The sequence below is a fragment of the Oncorhynchus nerka genome, linkage group LG7 (assembly GCF_034236695.1).
Source record: "Oncorhynchus nerka isolate Pitt River linkage group LG7, Oner_Uvic_2.0, whole genome shotgun sequence".
Classification (NCBI taxonomy): domain Eukaryota; kingdom Metazoa; phylum Chordata; class Actinopteri; order Salmoniformes; family Salmonidae; genus Oncorhynchus; species Oncorhynchus nerka.
The window spans coordinates 64,855,019-64,874,155 of NC_088402.1; the positions used below are offsets into that span (position 1 = coordinate 64,855,019).

Genomic DNA, 19,137 nt, shown 5'->3' on the forward strand with positions numbered 1-19,137 from the left:
GGCTGATTTGTAGGGGTCCAGATTTTGCAGCTCTTTCAGAACATCAGCTGACTGGATTTGGGAGAAGGAGAAATGGTGAAGGCTTGGGCAAGTTGCTGTGGGGGGTGCAGTGCTGTTGACTGGGGTAGGGGTAGCCAGGTGGAAAACCTGGCCAGCCGTAGAAAAATGCTTCTTGAAATTCTCAATTATAGTGGATTTATCGGTGGTGACAGAGTTTCCTATCCTCAGTGCAGTGGCAGCTGGGAGGAGGTGTTCTTATTCTCCATGGACTTTACAGTGTCCCAGAACTTTTTTGAGTTTGTGTTGCAGGAAGCAAACGTATGCTTGAAAAAGCTAGCCTTGGCTTTTCTTTTACCCCTTTTTCTCCCCAATTTCGTTGTATCCAATTGTTAGTAGCTACATCTTGTCTCATCGCTACAACTCCTGTACGGGCTCGGGAGAGACGAAGGTTGAAGGTCATGCGTCCTCCGATACACAACCTAACCAAGCCGCACTGCTTCTTAACACAGCACGCATCCAACCTGGAAGCCAGCCGCACCAATGTGTTGGAGGAAACACCATGCACATGGCAACCTTGGTTGGCGTGCACTGTGCCCGGCCCGCCACAGGAGTCACTGGTGCGCGATGAGACCAGGATATCCCTATCGGCCAAACCCTCCCTAACCCGGACGATGCTAGGCCAATTGTGCGTTGCACCACGGACCTCCCGGTCGTGGCTGGTTATGACAGGGCCTGGGCACGAACCCAGAGTCTCTGGTGGCACAGCTGGCGCTGCAGTACGGCGCCCTTGGTCACTGTGCCACCCGGGAGGCCCCAGCCTTGGCTTTTCTAACTGCCTGTGTATATTGGTTTCTAACTTCCCTGAAAAGTTGCATATCGCGGGGGCTGTTCGATGCTAATGCAGAACGCCATAGGATGTTTTTGTGTTGGTTAAGGGCAGTCAGGTCTGGAGAGAAACCAAGGGCTATATCTGTTACTGGTTCTAAATTTCTTGAATGGGGCATGCTTATTTAAGATGGTGAGGAAGGCATTTAAAAAAAACAGGCATCCTCCACTAACTTGATGAGGTCAATATCCTTCCATGATACCGGGGCCAGGTCGATTAGAAAGGTCTGGTCGCTGAAGTGTTTCAGGGAGCGATTGACAGTGATGAGTGGAGGTCATTTGACCGCTGACCCATTAAGGATGCAGGCAATGAGGCAGTGATTGCCGAGATCTTGGTTAAAAAACAGCAGAGGTGTATTTAGAGGGCAAGTTGGTCAGGATGATATCTATGAGGGTGCCCATGTTTATGGCTTTGGCGTGGTACCTGGAAGGTTCATTGATAATTTGTGTGAGATTGAGGGCATCAAGCTTAGATTGTAGGATGGCTGGGGTGTTAAGCATGTTCCAGTTTAGGTTACCTAGCAGCACGAGCTCTGAAGATGGGGGGCAATCAGTTCACATATGGTGTCCAGAGCACAGCTGGGGGCAGAGGGTGGTCTATAGCAGGCAGCAACAGTGAGAGATTTGTTTTTAGAGAGGTGGATTTTTAAAAGTAGAAGTTCAAATTGTTTGGGTACAGACCTGGATAGTAGGACAGAACTCTGCAGGCTATCTCTGCAGTAGATTGCAACACCACCCCCTTTGGTCGTTCTATCTTGTCTGAAAATTTTGTAGTTAGGGATGGAGATTTCAGAGGTTTTGGTGGTCTTCCTAAGCCAGGATTCAGACACGGCTAGGACATCCGAGTTGGCAGAGTGTGCTAAACCAGTGAATAAAACAAACTTAGGGAGGAGGATTCTAATGTTAACATGCATGAAACCAAGGCTATTACGGTTACAGACGTCATCAAAAGAGAGCGCCTGGGGAATAGGAGTGGAGCTAGGCACTGCAGGGCCTGGATTCACCTCTACATCACCAGAGGAACAGAGGAGGAGTAGGATAAGGGTACGGCTAAAAGCTATGAGAATTGGTCATCTAGGACATCTGGAACAGAGAGTAAAAGGAGCAGGTTTCTGGGGGCGATAAAATAGCTTCAAGATATAATGTACAGACAAAGGTATGGTAGGATGTGAATACAGTTGAGGTAAACCTAGGTATTGAGTGATGATGAGAGATATTGTCTCTAGAAACATCATTGAAACCAGGTGATGTCATCGCATGTGTGGGTGGTGGAACTGAAAGATTGGATAAGGTATAATGAGCAGGGCTAGAGGCTCTACAGTGAAATAAGCCAATAAACACTAACCACAACAGCAATGGACAAGGCATAATGACATTAAGGAGAGGCATGCTTAGCAGAGTGATCATAAGGGTCCAGTGAGTAGTGAGGATGGTTGGGGTCACGGCGATTCAGACAGCTAGCCAGGCCATGGGTAGCAAGCTGGCAGATGATGGAGGTCTGTTTTTAGCCACCTCGTGCGTTTCCATTTGTAGATTAGTGGGGTTCCGTGTGGTAGAGGGGACCAATCCAATTGGCAAAATAGACATAGTTATAGTGACCCAAGAAAATTGTCCGATGGCCCTATTTAGATAGCAGCCGATAAGATAGCTAACGATTAGCGGGCCGCAGATGGGCGTTCAGGTAACGTCGCGATGGAGGGGCCAGTTGGATAACTCCCTCGGGCAGATAACGTTGGTATTCCAGTCGTGAAGGCCCGGTGGGGCTCCGCGTCAGCAGTAAAACGGGTCTGGATAAGTGATTGTAGCTCAGGAGTGGCTGATAGAACTCTTCAGCTGGCTAGCTCCGGAATAATTTATGTTTGCTCCGGGACCGACGTAAGCCAATAGTCACTCGGATAGCAGCTAGTTAGCTGCAAGATCCAGTTGTAAATGTCCAGAACTTGCTGGCTCTCACAGACCTGTAACTTCTTCTTTAAGAGGCTCCTCTGTCCTCCACTCGTTACCTGTATTAATGACACCTGTTTGAACTTGTTATCAGTATAAAAGATACCTGTCCACAACCTCAAACAGTCACACTCCAAACTCCACAATGGCCAAGACCAAAGAGCTGTCAAAGGACACCAGAAACAAAATTGTAGACCTGCACCAGGCTGGGAAGACTGAATCTGCAATAGGTAAGCAGCTTGGTTTGAAGAAATCAACTGTGGGAGCAGTTATTAGGAAATGGAAGACATACAAGACCAGTGATAATCTCCCTCGATCTGGGGCTCCACGCAAGATCTCACCCCGTGGGGTCAAAATGATCACAAGAATAGTGAGCAAAACTCCCAGAACCACACGAGGGGACCTAGTGAATGACCTGCAGAGAGCTGGGACCAAAGTAACAAAGCCTACCATCAGTAACACACTATGCCGCCAGGGATGCAAATCCTGCAGTGCCAGACGTGTCCCCCTGCTTAAGCCAGTACATGTCCAGGCCCGTCTGAAGTTTGCTAGATAGCATTTGGATGATTGGGAGAATTGGAAGAAGATTGGGAGAATGTCATATGGTCAGATGAAACCAAAATATAACTTTTTGGTAAAAACACAACTCGTCGTGTTTGGAGGACAAAGAATGCTGAGTTGCATCCAAAGAACACCATACCTACTGTGAAGCATGGCGGTGGAAACATCATGCTTTGGGGCTATTTTTCTGCAAAGGGAACAGGAAGACTGATCCGGGTAAAGGAAATAATTAATGGGGCCATGTATCATGAGACTTTGAGTGAAAACCTCCTTCCATCAGCAAGGGCATTGAAGATGAAACGTGGCTGGGTCTTTCAGCATGACAATGATCCCAAACACACTGCCCGGGCAACGAAGGAGTGGCTTCGTTAGAAGCATTTCAAGGTCCTGGAGTGGCCTAGCCAGTCTCCAGATCTCAACCCCATAGAAAATCTTTGGAGGGAGTTGAAAGTCTGTGTTGCCCAGCAACAGCCCCAAAACATCACTGCTCTAGAGGAGATCTGCTTGGAGGAATGGACCAAAATACCAGCAACAGTGTGTGAAAATCTTGTGAATGCTTACAGAAAACGTTTGACCTCTGTCATTGCCAACAAAGGGTATATAACAAAGTATTGAGATAAACTTTTATTATTGACCAAATACTTATTTTCCACCATAATTTGCAAATAAATTAATTAAAAATCCTACAATGTGATTTTCTGGATTTTTTCCCCCTCATTTTGCCTGTCATAGTTGAAGTGTACCTATGATGAAAATTACAGGCCTCTCTCATCTTTTTAAGTGGGAGAACTTGCACAATTGGTGGCTGACTAAATACTTTTTTCCCCCACTGTATATACACGGGACACGACAAGACGAGGACAAAGGACGTCTGACTGCTATGCCATCTTGGAAACTAAAGTTTTAAAAAGGTAGTGGTAACATTTAATTCACTACAGACATTTGTAGGCAGCTTAACCTATCCTGGCCATACCAGGGGTAGGTTATGTCAAAATACAATGATTTTGAACAAGCTGTTTTCGAAACTGTACTGTTTACATGAATTCTGATTATTTCCAGGGATTCACAACATCCTGAAATGTATATAGATATCATTGTTAGAAAGAATACTATATTTCCATTGACGGAGTGATGCTGAATGAAATACTCAACTTACCCCACTCTCCTCTACTGTTTTACACTTGTTGTGTCCTGTGGATGTGGCAAATAAATATTGAAACAGCATTCGTATTTTAAAAATTGGGAAAAAGCCACTGCAACATGGCAATGCAGCTTCTGACGTGATCAGAGCAAAAATGGCCAATATGAAAGTAAGAGAGGAGATATTATTATTTCTTTACAGACTTTAACATACTTTGGTTACCAATGTAAGTAGAGCAGTAAAAATAAATGTTTTGTCATACAGTCTGATATACCACGACTGTCAGCCAATCAGCATTCAGCTCTCGAACCACAGAGTTTATAACAGACCATATACCACGTGTATGAGAAAACATGTATCTTTACTGTTCTAATTAAATTGATAACCAGTTTATAATGCAATAAGACACCTCTGGGTTTTGTGGTATATGGCCCATATGCCACGGCTGAGGGCTGTATCCAGGCACTCCACATTGCGTCGTGCGTAAGAACAGCCCTTAGCCGTGGTATATTGGTCATATACCGCAACCACTCTGGCCTTATTGCTTAAATACAGTACACCGCACAGCCCTAACTCCAACAACAGAATGGTGAAGGCGAATACCGGTCATTAAAAATATTAATGAAAGTAAACAGCTGATTGGCCAGCTCAGCCAATGAGCCAACATTACGTCACGTTATATAAGTAAATAGCAAGCATTTTTGAAACAGCTGGTTTGATACAAGTTTGAGGTTGGATTTTTGAAGTGTTTTTTTCTAAAACGTGTGCTCTGGTCACAAAGGATGAGTCAACATTATTTGGTTATGAGTTAACAGAATATGAACTTTTAAAAGTGAGATTTTCACTGGACAGTTACTTTAAAAATATTCTGCAAAGGCATGCATGCGTATGCCTGAACAAAACAGATAAAAAGACACTTCATGGCAAATGTAATGTCTCGTGGAATTCTTGTCTCATCACATTTTCTTCAACTGAAATGAAAACTAATTTGTTATATTTATATATCTCGTCTCGTTATCGTCATTAGTTTTTGTTCAGGGAAAATAGATAATTAAATGAATATTTTTTCGTAAAATGTAGTTATAGTTGACTAAATTAAATATGCACTATGTAGAATTGTATCTAATTTCAGTTTGTGTGACAAAACAAGCAAGTATATTGTAGAGAATTATCGTACCATCTAAACCATGGATGGGCAACTGGCGCCCTTTTGTAGTTTCTTTAATTTATTTATTACATTTTTGGGGAACTCAGTTGGGGTCTCAACTTACTGTTGAAACATTAGAATACACAAGGCACAATTTCGAAATGTGGTTGTGCATCAGCAGTCACTCAATTTGCCCATGTCAGGAAATGGTTTAGATTGGTAAAATTAGTCTAGCGGCAAACTATCTAAAATTGTAGTAAGCATGGTAGAATTACCGACTGGGGTGGTGCCCTGTCACGTCCAGACCATAGAGAGCCTTTATTTCCTATGGTAGAGTAGGTCAGGGCGTGACTGGGGGTTAGTCTAGTTTATATTTTCTATGTGGGGTTCTAGTTTTGTTTTTATATGTTGGTGATTTTGTATGATTCCCAATTAGAGGCAGCTGGTAATCGTTGTCTCTAATTGGGGATCATATTTAGGTAGCTTGTTTCAACCTGTGTTTTGTGGGATATTGTTTATGGGTAGTTGTATGTCAGCACGCCATTATTCTTTATTGTTTTGTGTGTTTCACTGAATAAAAGATGCCTAACCCAGATCACGTGACATGCCAATTGATCATCAGTTATCATATTAAAAATGGTAAACATTTGCATACCCACTATGGCAAAATGTGTAGAATTACATGAAATGAATTGTAAAACAGATATTGTTTTCTCTCCATCCCATGGCAAAATGAGTAGAATTGCATGAAATTTGTTAGAAAATTGCTAAATCTTCTCTCCACCGCAACGCAAAACGCGTAGAATTGCAGCAAACTTGATTTAAAACGGCAATATTTAGCAGAAAATTCACTTAAATAAATGTTTTGTTTTCTTTGCTATCACGAAGGGGCGCCGCTACAATGGGTGGGGAGGTATGGATGTGGCTACACTGACCCACAAGCCACTGAAGCCCCTCATGTTGAGTTAAGTTTTTGGTGTGGATACCACCCGCATCAAAGTTGCCCATCCCTGATATAAACCGCTGCGAAATATATTTTCCATAACCAAAAATATTGTCTTTTCAGGTGTTTGAAGCTGGTGTACAAAACTGAAAGTAAAAGATGCAAAAATTGAACAAAACGGGAGGCATAGAAATAGTGCATATAGAACATATCTACCGATTCTTAGACTTGCTTTCGATGAGAATGACAGATCTATAACACACATTTCTATGTGAATTTGGTTGGGTCGCCCAAAAAGTGACATATTGCAGCTTTAACACTGATATACACACACACTCGCACACAGAAATGCTCACACAAACAAACTCACAGACGTGTGCGCACATGCACACGGAAACACACACAGCTAGCATGGCTTTAACATAGCGGGTGGGGGTGTGGTTTTGATGGGGAAAGGGTGGATGGGGGGCAAGGGAGGCGGGGTGAGGCTACCATCGTACAATCCCTTCACTTCACTAATTGCTAATTGCCAAGGCTTCAGGACGGAAGGCAATTTCAAATCTCTTTAGATGGAAATTGCCCGAGTGCTGCTCATTCCGTACAGAGTGGCCATATGCAATCCCAGACAAACAGCCTGTCATTCCTGGTATTCCCAGGGGAGCACGCCGGGGCCAAGGAGATTAGATGCCAATTTAAGACTGGGCACATGGCCAGCTTTCAGGTGTCTCTCGACAAGACAAAGGGTCACCTCAGTACCAAGGATTTCTTATCACACTCACTAAAGCCCAGGACCATCAATATGTGTTAATACTCTACATTATCTCTGTCCCATTTAGCATTCATAATTCAGTGTGATATGATCATTTATCAAATGGTTGTACATACTGAATAGTCAACACAAACATGAGACAATTGATTAGGGGAAGCATTAAGATATAGATGTGAATATTTACATATCAGGCCTTTAAGAAATAATTTTCAATAATCTATTAAATCATCCAACATGAATCTTCTCATATCTGTATGATATTAGGTAATGTTTCAGTTTACACTGGCCTCATTTGAATTGCTACCAATCTCTCTTTCTTTTTTCTACATCAGAGCTGGCAAACAAGTGCCTGTATAACACTAAGTGTTATGTTTATTGGTGAAGTGCGGCAGCCGGTGCGACCCATCATGGGCTGTGTTCGAATACCCATACTAAACCTACTGTATACTACATACTTAATGAGTATATACTGCATACTATTAGTTCATTTTAGTATACTGTAAACTAACGGTATTATTTTAGTTGAGCATACTAGAGCTTTACCTGTGTACCGGAAGTTGATGCTGTTGCTATGGAACCTCTTGCTAGCTTTTTAGCATAACAAATGACTAGCTAAACATTTTACGATTCCGTAAATTCAATCTGCAGTGCCGTAGTGGGCTCTCGGCGTTCGTAAATCCAGAGCGTTGTCAGACTGTAAATTCGGAGTGTCAAGCACCCAAGCTAACTGGCTAACGTTGGCTAGCTACTTCCAGACACAAATGACACACCTCACACTGACCATTTTACTCACCATAGCAGAGCTGGTTAGGCTGTTATGTTATCCAGAGCATTGATGATTTAACAATGAATTAACAATGTCCATTGAAACGCACAACAACTATACCACTTCGCTAAGAATGTGAATAATCAAGTCAATAAACGTTAGATAGCATATAGTTAATATACTGCCTGACAAGTTCGATGTATTAGTATCCAACTAACGTTAGGTAACTAACTAACTAACTAACATACTAGTACATACTGTTGTAATGCTATGCGGCTCGTAAGGATTGAAAAGTCATTACTTTATTACACTGCCCAACATTTTCTTAACATTTGTCATTAGTTAGTTCAATGAATTTGTTTTCGCTCGTCGGACTTTGCTGCATATTTTCCGCCAATTTCGTCAAATCTGAAAACGTTGTGAAGCCACGGCTATTTTCTGAAGAATTGCATTATGGGCCCTAAAAGTACGGAAATAGTGTCCTATGCGTGTATAGTTCGTATTTTGCCAAGTTGAGTACGGCATCCAGGAACATTTGGCATACTAACTATATCCATACTATTACCAATAGGCATACTATTTACTCAATTCATGTCACAAATAGTACGGTTAGTATGAGTATTCGAACACAGCTATTGTCACGTCCTGACCTTAGTTCCTTTTTTATGTCTCTATTTTAGTTTGGTCAGGGCGTGAGTTGGGGTGGGCATTTATGTGTTGTTCTATGTTTTTGTATTTCTGGTTTTGGGCTGGTATGGTTCCCAATCAGAGGCAGCTGTCAATCGTTGTCTCTGATTGAGAACCATACTTAGGCAGCCTGTTTTCCCACTATGATTTGTGGGTAGTTATTTTCCGTTTCTGTGTTTGCACCATACGGGACTGTTTCAATTTTTATTTCTTTCCTGCGCTTTGTTCTTTTGGTATTTTCTCGTTCTGAGTTATTAAAGTTATCATGGACACGTACCACACTGCATTTTGGTCCGATCCTTCTTATTCCTCATCAGAAGAGGAAGACAATCGTTATAGCTAAACTGTGACATCGCCATACTGTGATAAAATTAATGCAGAGTTGCTGCTAGAGTCTTGGGTTCATTTTGGGCTCTGATCTGAATCCAACTTCCTCCTCGACCTCAGCTGCAGCGCCTTGCTCTCTGTGAGAGAGGAGTTAACTGGGCACTGCGTGGTCACACAGACATGAGAGAGATGGAAGTACATCACTGATTTTTGATGACTTTGGTCATCAAAAGATGTCTCGCCTTTGACCGCCCGTTTAGTTTTTTTTCCAGCTTTGAAGGAAGTATTTTGTCCTACATGTCTCAGAATAAATCATGTTTTAAAGCACATCTACTACATAGGGAGCAACGTACAACAAATGTGTTTGAGATTTTACGGAAGTGCACATGCACCCACCCAGACACACATTGACAAAACATATACTGTACACAATATCCTACTCTACAGTACCATATCAATTTAAGGACAACAACTACCTACATTTTTTTGTTTACTTAGCTGCTTTCATTTCTGTGCTGATCCAAGAAAAGCGCATGCATATAAGGTTTTCTTTCGGGACAAGAGAAATGTACAGTAAGAAAATCATGAAAAGTACGGAAGTTCTTCTAATCTCATTGCCACAAAGCTCAATCATAAATACATTATAGTGAAAATACATATTGCTGTCAATGTAAGCACTTCCATATTAAATCTCACCAGTCTCAAGAACAATAGCCAATGGCTCACCTGTAATCACAGAATGTGTCATCATTCATGCCCTGGGACTCAACTTCAGGGTGGAGATCCTCCTTTTCCTTTACTGCAAGATTGAAACATGTTCTATTAGCCTAGTACCAGAAAGCTCTATACATACTCTTAGAATGTTTTCATTCAATTACATTTAAGGGAAGGAGATTGTCGTAACACTTCACAACATTTTCATGAAAAATGTATAAATAATTGATAAATAGTTCCTCATTATATAATCATAAACATTCATAAGCATTATCATTCATAAAGATTAGGAACATTTATTATAGTGTATAAAGCATTTATAAGCATTTATATTGTCTTATTCATTAAGGTTAATAGAAAGTGTGACCGGACATCGTTCAAAACGACACTGTGGCAGATCCCGGTTGTGAGAAAGTAATATTGTCCCTGCATTGAGAAAAAGCAGGTCCTACCTTCAGTACAAAACAGTATTATTTTGATTGATCAAATGACATGTACCAGGAAGAGTCAGTGTGGTTTTCAGGTGTACATGTTTGATTGCATTCCATCCCTGAAATATCAAGTGACAGGATGAACCTTTAAAAAGTAACCTTTAAAAGGTACTCTGCTTAGTTGAACCATATAGGGTTCGTCAGCTTGTCTCGATAGGAGAACCCTTTTTGGTGCTAGGTAAACCCTTTTCAGAGGGTTCAACCTAGAACCCTCTACTGTATGAAGGGTTCTTCCTAGAATCTTCTATAAATGGTTCTACTAATCACCCTTTTATCATCTAAAGGTTCTTCCTAGAACTCTCTATGAAGAGTTAAATTGAGAAGCGTTTTATCTTTGAAGGGTTCTTCTTAGAACCCTGTATGAACAGTTCAACCAGCCTTATTAGCCTTTGATATATGTAATGTATTGTCATAAAAAGTTTAATTTTAAAGGCCTTTCTTTGAGGGCCTAGCTATACTCTATCGCAGTAGTCTGAATCTCCTGGTTTACAAGCCACATCAGGCATTCAAGTCCTGCAACCCACATTCAGAATGACTGACAGGGTAGGGAAGATTAATTAGTGAGACTACCTAAATCATCTAAACTGGAACAGACATCTCAGTAAAAGGTGAAATAAGTCTAACTACTAACAGATTGGATTCATTTAGGAAAATATACTGTATGTTAGAGATGAAAAGGTTTTTGGTAGAACCCTTCATAGACGGTTATATGAAGAACCATTCATAGAGGGTTCTACTGTAGGCCAAGATAAAGGAAACACTTCAGTTGTTTGAGCTGGTATAGTGTGGGTCGAGGGCAAGCAAAAAGTAAACAAAAATACCAATAAATAGTCATTCTGAGTGATCACCTTCAACCTATGATGAAGAATTTCTATACTGATGGGAGTAGTCTCCTTCAGGATGACAATGCCCCAGTCCACAAGTGGTCATTGAATGGTTAGATGAAACCCAACGTAAACCATATGCCATGGCTGTCTCAGTCACCAGATCTCAACCCAATTGAAAGTTATGGGAGATTCTGGAGCGGTGCCTGAGACAGCGTTTTCCACCACAATCAACCAAACACAAAATTCTGGGATTTTCTTGTGGAGGAATGGTGTCGCATCCCTCCAATAGTGATCCAGACACTTGTAGAATCTATTCCAAGGCGCATTGATGTTGTTCTGGCAGCTCGTGGTGGCCCGACACCCTATTACGGCACTTTATGTTAGTGTGTCCTTTATTTCACAACACGTATGTAACACAAATGTTTAATTTTCTCAGTTGAAACCACAGAAGGATATGAACAACAAACATCTCAAATGACCAAAAATATCTCCTCAACCATCCTGAGTGCTCTTTTGTGCGTCTGTTCAAAGCGATTTCCAACAGCTCTATGTGTAAATATGATTAAAAAATAAAGGGGCTTTTGGGAGATACAAAGGAGAGGGGTTTCATGAAAAGCATCAGGACAAGTAAAGGAGGGAATACAGGGGTGATGAAATATTCAGTGTTCATGTTAACAGCTCCCACAGGCGGAAATGGTGAGAGCGAAAGAGAGCGGGTGAGACAGCAACACCTTTGTGAGGCCGAGACAGGTGCACAAAGGCTCGAGAAGAGCCGGGGCCGGGTCCAGGTGAAGGCGGAGAAGGGGAACAAAGCTGGATGATTCCAACCTGTCTTTTTGACAACCCCAGTAATCAGCGGTGCCGGGCTGGGACGCGAGGGCCACAGCACAGAGAGGAGGGACAATTGGGAAGGAAAGAAGGCCTCTAGCACCTTGCCGATGTTTCAGACACAGGTTTGAATGGGGTTTGTCTGATTTCCCACATGCATGGACTGATTGGCATGCACGTTATGCAAAGAGCATTCCCACACGTCACAACTTCTGCCGAAGTTGGTCCCTCTCCTAGTTCGGGCGGTGTTCGGCAGTTGAAGTCGCCGACCTTCTAGCCATCGCTGATCCACATTTAATTTTCCATTGGTTTTGTCTTGTCTTCCATCACACCTGGTTCCAATTCCATCAATTACATGTTGTGTATTTAACCCTGTGTTCTTCCCCCATGTCCTTGTCCATAATTGTTTTCTTGTAGTGCTTGTGCAACGGTATGCTGGTATTACCAAGTTTTGTTTGACCCATGTATTGTATTGTTCTGTTGACGGTGGTTTATGGATATTAAAGGACACCGCTGTAAATCAGTTTTCGCTCTCCTGCGCCTGACTTCTCTGCCTCCAGTACGCACCTCACTACAACAAAGCTGAAGCTGTTGGCCAGGTTCGGGGTCCATTTTATTTCACTCAAATCAGGAAATAAACAGGCATTCAATTTGTTAATAAATACAAAAATCACCATTGAAAACAATAGGTTAATGTTCGGTTGACGAGTTGAAAAGCAATTTATTTCCTCTATCGAATTAAATAGATGCCAAAACCAGCTAAGTTCAAAGACAAAACTGACCTTGGACACTGGAAGACATGTTTGGGTGAGGTGGCGTACCTGCGTATTTGCCACCCTTGTTGCGGGTCACGAAGCATGCGATGAGCACGGTGAGGGTGAGGAGAGCCACAGCGCACATCATCCCGATGAACCAGCCCTGGGTGGAAACTCCCAAGTGAAGACTGGCCAAACCTAACCCACCCCAAACAGACAAATGAGGTTAGTTTTCCCCATGTCCTAAACAACTCATATAACAACGAGTACATTAGAAAACAGATTGGCATGTGAACCATATGAAAGTCCGTTGAGGTCATGAAAATAACTTTTTTTCTCAATAAACCTCCATAGTACAATGATATCCCCTATTGTTTGATTGTTTCACTTTCCCCTGGTAACATTTGTCAATCACTTATAAAATAATATAAAATGAAGGACACAGGAAATAAAAACACATCTCACCACAGACGCTGTCGATAATTGTCGACAAATGCTTGTCAATCTGGTATTCTGTTGTTGTGAGTGGAATGGACAGTTGATGGCTACCAATTGCACAACATGGGACTATTCTCTCTTACCTTTGACCCTGGTCTGTATAACGTCTTCGAAAATACTAGCATTATCGAGCCGTGACTTAGCCAAGAGACGCACAGTGTACACCGTCTCAGGCTCCAGCCCGTCAATCAAGTGGAAATTCTTAGAAGTGTTTACTGCTTCTGAAATCCTCCAGTTACCTTCACCTACAGGATTCGCACAACCATCAGGTGTTATTAGTCAGGATAGCAGCACATGGTAAGGTCTACTACACTACTTCTACGACAACAACACTGAAAAATACATTGTTTACATTTCAGATAATGGAAACAAAGTATAAATAATTGTAAGTTACTGAAATGCAATATCAGTCAGTTTGTGCATACAGTACAGTCAAGCCTTATATATCCTTATAACTAGGGCTGTGGCGGTCATGAAATTTTGTCAGCTGCTGATTGTCAAGCAAAAAACTACCGGTCTCACATTTAGCATCTTCTGTCTTCCACACATAGCCTACAAGTTACTGATGCAGACCTTTGGAACATCTACATTTTAAAAAGTCAAATCCATGCAATATAGCCTACACCATCACAATAAATCCAGTATTTATTTTAGACAGGTCTAAAGATATGAAGAAAATGTAGTCTATTTCAGAAGAACAGAATAGCATACTCTGCATGGTCCTGATCTGGCTATGCCATATAACTTTAAGCTACACTAGTTCATTTAACAGAAAAGATTTGCTTAGAATTCCGTAACATTATTTTATATTATTTTATAGTATGAAGAATACAATTGAACCTAGTTGAATAAAATAGAAAGGATCTTTTCTCCACACATGCATTCTGTGTGGAGGGTTAGGGTTAACAAAGAAACAGGTACTCCTATATGCTTAATTTATAGTTATTTATGTAACTTTAGTTGTGATACAAATGTTGGGCTATATTTTAGATTTATAATACATTCTAAGGCTGTATGATGTGACTCTAATGATGATTTGAAAAAAGTTCCATGAAAGGCAAGAGCTCTGCTTTGTTACTTGCACAGGCCGCACACACTTCATCAGTCTCTCATTCACAATTTGACAAGCACTTGATAATGCCTCGGATTTCCCGGCTGCATCCCCTTTGTGTGGCCCTAATTTCCCCCCAAAAAATCATGTATTTTGCGGCCAGTAGCCGTTATGCCCTTTCGCTGAATATAATAATTATAAATCCCTTCTCCCTACTGCCTGCCCGAAGCACCTCTCACTCACATGGCTCTCAGTCACATGATTGGGTCTTCCTCACAGGCTACAAGTGAAGACCGACACATCGGGGACGCAACTGCGTGCATCCTTATCCAATTCCGAGGCGCATATTGAAGATATTGGAAGAACTTTCCACATTTACTTTTCATCAGCCAACAAGATGAGTAGGCCTAACAAACAGAAAAAGCACTAGCCTATGTCAATCTACTATCCCCATAGTACAAAAGTTGACCTATTCTGTGCGAAAAATAAATATTGCAACCATAGTCTGGGACAATTGTGGGATGCGAAAGGTCCAAAATTAATACAACCACTAGCATATAAAAAACCTGTTTTAAGCAATGAGCCCGACGCAACAGATGATAACTTTAGCTTAAAATGTTGATAAACTAATAGGCTATTTCTTCACAGCAATGCGCACACACAGAAGGCGCAAATGTTCCATTAGCAGGAAAACACCACAAATGCAATTATACATGTAATGATTTTATTATAAAGGTGCATTTATATGGCGAAAATGAGCTTCCCCAAACTTGAAAACACTTGCGCTGCGTATCTATGCCAGTTAGGTACTACACCCATTGTAAAGCGGATTCATGTGCTTCATTTTAAGAAGTTATTTGGCCACTTTAGTTGTGATACAAACCTTATCATAACACATATGCCTATGGGCTAGGCTACATGAGGTGTGTGATTATGATTTGAAAAAGTAAAAAAAAAGATGCATGCGCAGTTATTATTAAGCTGGGCATCATTGATAATATATAATTCACAAGTGATAGGTTAATATTGTCACCCATCACACTATTCTTAATTTAATCTTGTCTTTACATATACATGTGTGAAATTAGTTTTAATTTAGAATGGACCATTATCATGCACCTGTATTGAACAGGGGCAGCGGGGGAAAAAACATGTCATCTATGCTTAAGTAGCGAATGAAGGATGCCTTTCCCGTGGTTCATTTTCATGCCAGCCAGGTAGACTTTACTCCTGTTTTAAAGAGAAGCAATTTGCTTAATATTACGAAGGTGGAGAAATAAATATAGTAAGTCTAGCCTATAGAAAGCTGATGGGATCATCCTATTTTTAATAGAGGCCATCACTCTGTTTTCTCACGCAATTACATAGCCTATAGAAATGTTGAGCAACATTAGCTCATAGGCTCTCATGAAGTGTTTGATTCGATTTTTGAATACATTTGCATTGATGTCAGAGTGATTAGAGGGACAATAGAGTAGTTTGCCAGTTCAGTAAGCTACTAATGACCATCAGCAGCATCAAAGCTTGGAGAAACCTAATTACCGTTACTAAACGGTCACATGGAATTTGACTACCATCATGACTCGTGACCGCCGGTGTGGCGGTAATATGGTCACCGTAACAGCCCTACTTATGACATATAACTACATGCGTCCATTAAAAAAAAGAGTAATACACTAGCAATGTGCTACTTCTTAAAAAAGCTGCGGGGGTTAGAGAGTAGCTTACGGTTATTCATATAAGCGACATAAAGCTGAGAGTCCTGTTGCTCGTCCCCGGCAGTCCAGCTGATTTTTACAAAGGTGTCACTCACATAGGAGCGTATGTTAAACAGGGCTGGGACTGATAAAGAGAGAAGAAAGGAAGGGGAAAGAAAAGAGAGGCAGGGAAGAGAGGATTAGTGAAGCCAAATCGGATCCCCCAAGTAAAGAACACTGCAGCCACTAGGCACCCTTCAAGGAGACTGTTAGAAAGCAAGGCAGGCATCCTCTACTTGATTGTGTGGAATTGGATTTGGTGTACAGGGAGATATATAACTTAGGCAAGTCTTCTGAGTTGCCATTTATGACATCCCACATGCAATAATATCTAAATTGATCCGACTACTTAATGTCTGGAAATTGTATTGTTGTCAGAGACACAGAGTGGAAAATTCATCATAATAGAAATATAGCAAAAAACAAAGGAGCATCATATTAGAAGTGTGAGTAGGTAGTATACCTAAGGAGGAAGGAGTTGCATTCACAGGAATCGAGCTGTGAGGATTGAGAGAGCAGTTATGCCCTGAAATGAAAGACGCACCTCAAGTTCCAGTGTACCCATTGAAACAGTTTCTAAATTTCTACAACGGTCTTGTTTACGTACAAATTGTACTTTGTCAACATTTACAACGGAGGTCTACTAATGGTAGGCTTAGTGCTAGGTATCAATGTAGTGTTATTGAATGCTGAAACAATTGTGTCCAGGCTCTACAAATTGACATCTCACCACCAATTACAAATGCCTATTTATGGTTAAAAATGACGCTGATACCACTACTGTATACTATAGTGGCGTCATTCAACACATTCTTTTGAAGGGCCACTACATTTTTGCATTAATTCCTATCTTATTTGGAATTACAAGCCTAAATCCCAGAATTAGCCTAGCGAGCAAAGCTGGTTGAAATGATGTCAAAATTAATGTAAAACAGATTCTAATGACATAATTTCAACCCGTTCTGCCCGCTGGGAAGGGGGCATGTGCCTCTTTAGTTTCGATGGGCATGACACCACTGGTATACTGTTACTAATGTTAGGGCAATGATCATCACACTACTAACCTATCAAAATATCCCACACAATTAACACATTCCGTTTGCAATTCTAACATGTTCCAATGGCATGGGAAATGACTTCATAAACTATTTCCAAAACATTTGAAATGTATTAAGGATCTAAAAATCCACTCCAAACTATAGCTTTTAAGGTAATTGTTGAAGCAAAGATAGGGTAGAATGCCTTTTACATTCAACATGTTATTCAATGTGTTACAATAAAACGTGTTATTGTGTAATTCATGTATTTCCAACGCATTTTTAAGTACACAACTACCGCAACTACCACAACTACCGCTATCTGTATTTGGAATTCTATCCAGGAAGCCTATGGATACATAGTCCTCTCAGTGGGTGCCACAGCTGGAATGGACGAGAAATCTTCAGAGGGAGAAGAGTTCAAATAAGGCACCACGTCACAAACATGAGGAAAGCTAGTCTCCAGGCACAGTCAAACACCAAATACCATACACATGTGTACGTAAGCACCGATGCATGCACGCACGTACACACACACACATACATACACACACAGCCATAATCCATCAATACGCACAACACAAAAAAACTACAACCATCATATATCAATGATGATGACAGCCAAATGGTACATTTTTAATCAGTCAGACATATGCAAGGGATACACAAAGCACAACACTAAAGCCAGGTATTGATCTTTTCAAAACAACTGAAATTATGAAATGTGCTTTATGAAGAGCTTATACACTGAGCATACCAAACATTTGGAACACCTAATTCTAATATTGAGTCGCACCCCCTTTTGTCCTCAGAACAGCGTCAATTCTTTGCGGCTGGCCCATTTTGACTCCAATGCTTCCCACAGTTGGCTGGATGTCCTTTGAGTGGTGGACCATTCTTGATTCACACGGAAAACTGTTGAGCGTGAAAAACAGAAGTGCTGCAGTTCTTGACACAAACCGGTGCGCTTGACACCACTATCATACCCCGTTCAAAGGCACTTACATATTTTGTCTTGCCGATTCACACTCTGAATTGCACACATACGCAATCCATGTCTCAAGGCTTAAAAATACTTATCTAACCTGTTTCCTTCCTTTTATTTACAATGATTGAAGTGTATTTAACAAGTGACATTAATAAGGGATCGTAGCTTTCACCTGGATTCTAAATATCACATACACTGCGGCAAAAAAGTGTTTAGTCAGCCACCAATTGTGCAAGTTCTCCCACTTAAAAAGATGAGAGGCCTGTCATTTTCATCACAGGTACACTTCAACTACGACAGACAAAATGAGAAAAAAAATCCAGAAAATCACATTGTAGGATTTTTTATGAATTTATTTGCAAATGATGGTGAAAAATAAGTATTTGGTCAAAAACAAAAGTTTATCTCAATACTTTGTTATATACACTTTGCTGGCAATGACAGAGGTCAAACGTTTTCTGTAGGTCTTCACAAGGTTTTCACACACTGTTGCTGGTATTTTGGCCCATTCCTCCATGCAGATCTCCTCTAGAGCAGTGATGTTTTGGGGCTGTTGCTGGGCAACACGGACTTTCAACTCCCTCCAAAGACTTTCTATGGGGTTGAGATCTGGAGACTGGCTAGGCCACTTCAGGACCTTGAAATGCTTCTTACGAAGCCACTCCTTCGTTGCCAGGGCGGTGTGTTTGGGATCATTGTCATGCTGAAAGACCCAGCCAAGTTTCATCTTCAATGCCCTTGCTGATGGAAGAAGGTGTTCACTCAAAATCTCATGATACATGGCCCCATTCATTCTTTCCTTTACACGGATCAGTCGTCCTGGTCCCTTTGCAGAAAAACAGCCCCAAAGCATGATGTTTCCACCGCCATACATCACAGTAGGTTTGGTGTTCTATGGATGCAACTCAGCATTCTTTGTCCTCCAAACACGACGAGTTGAGTTTTTACCAAAAAGTTATATTTTGGTTTCATCTGACTATATGACATTCTCCCAATTTTCTTCTGGATCATCCAAATGCTC

The 19,137-nt window shown here is 41.2% G+C and overlaps 1 protein-coding gene across 2 annotated transcripts in view; it reads right to left on the bottom strand.

The window, feature by feature from the left end:
- The window catches only part of LOC115132189 (neural cell adhesion molecule L1-like protein), a 109,039-nt gene that overhangs the window by 12,119 nt on the left and 77,783 nt on the right, over window positions 1-19,137 (bottom strand). The window contains exons 23-27 of one of the 2 annotated variants that reach the window (XM_065020712.1): window positions 17,492-17,530; window positions 16,555-16,617; window positions 13,367-13,528; window positions 12,852-12,983; window positions 9,897-9,969 (exon numbers count right to left, since the gene is read on the bottom strand). In XM_065020712.1, coding sequence (XP_064876784.1) covers window positions 9,897-9,969; window positions 12,852-12,983; window positions 13,367-13,528; window positions 16,555-16,617; window positions 17,492-17,530 — 469 coding nt within the window. The remainder of the gene's footprint in view (window positions 1-9,896; window positions 9,970-12,851; window positions 12,984-13,366; window positions 13,529-16,554; window positions 16,618-17,491; window positions 17,531-19,137) is intronic. The other variant, XM_029664532.2, reaches the window with a different exon arrangement.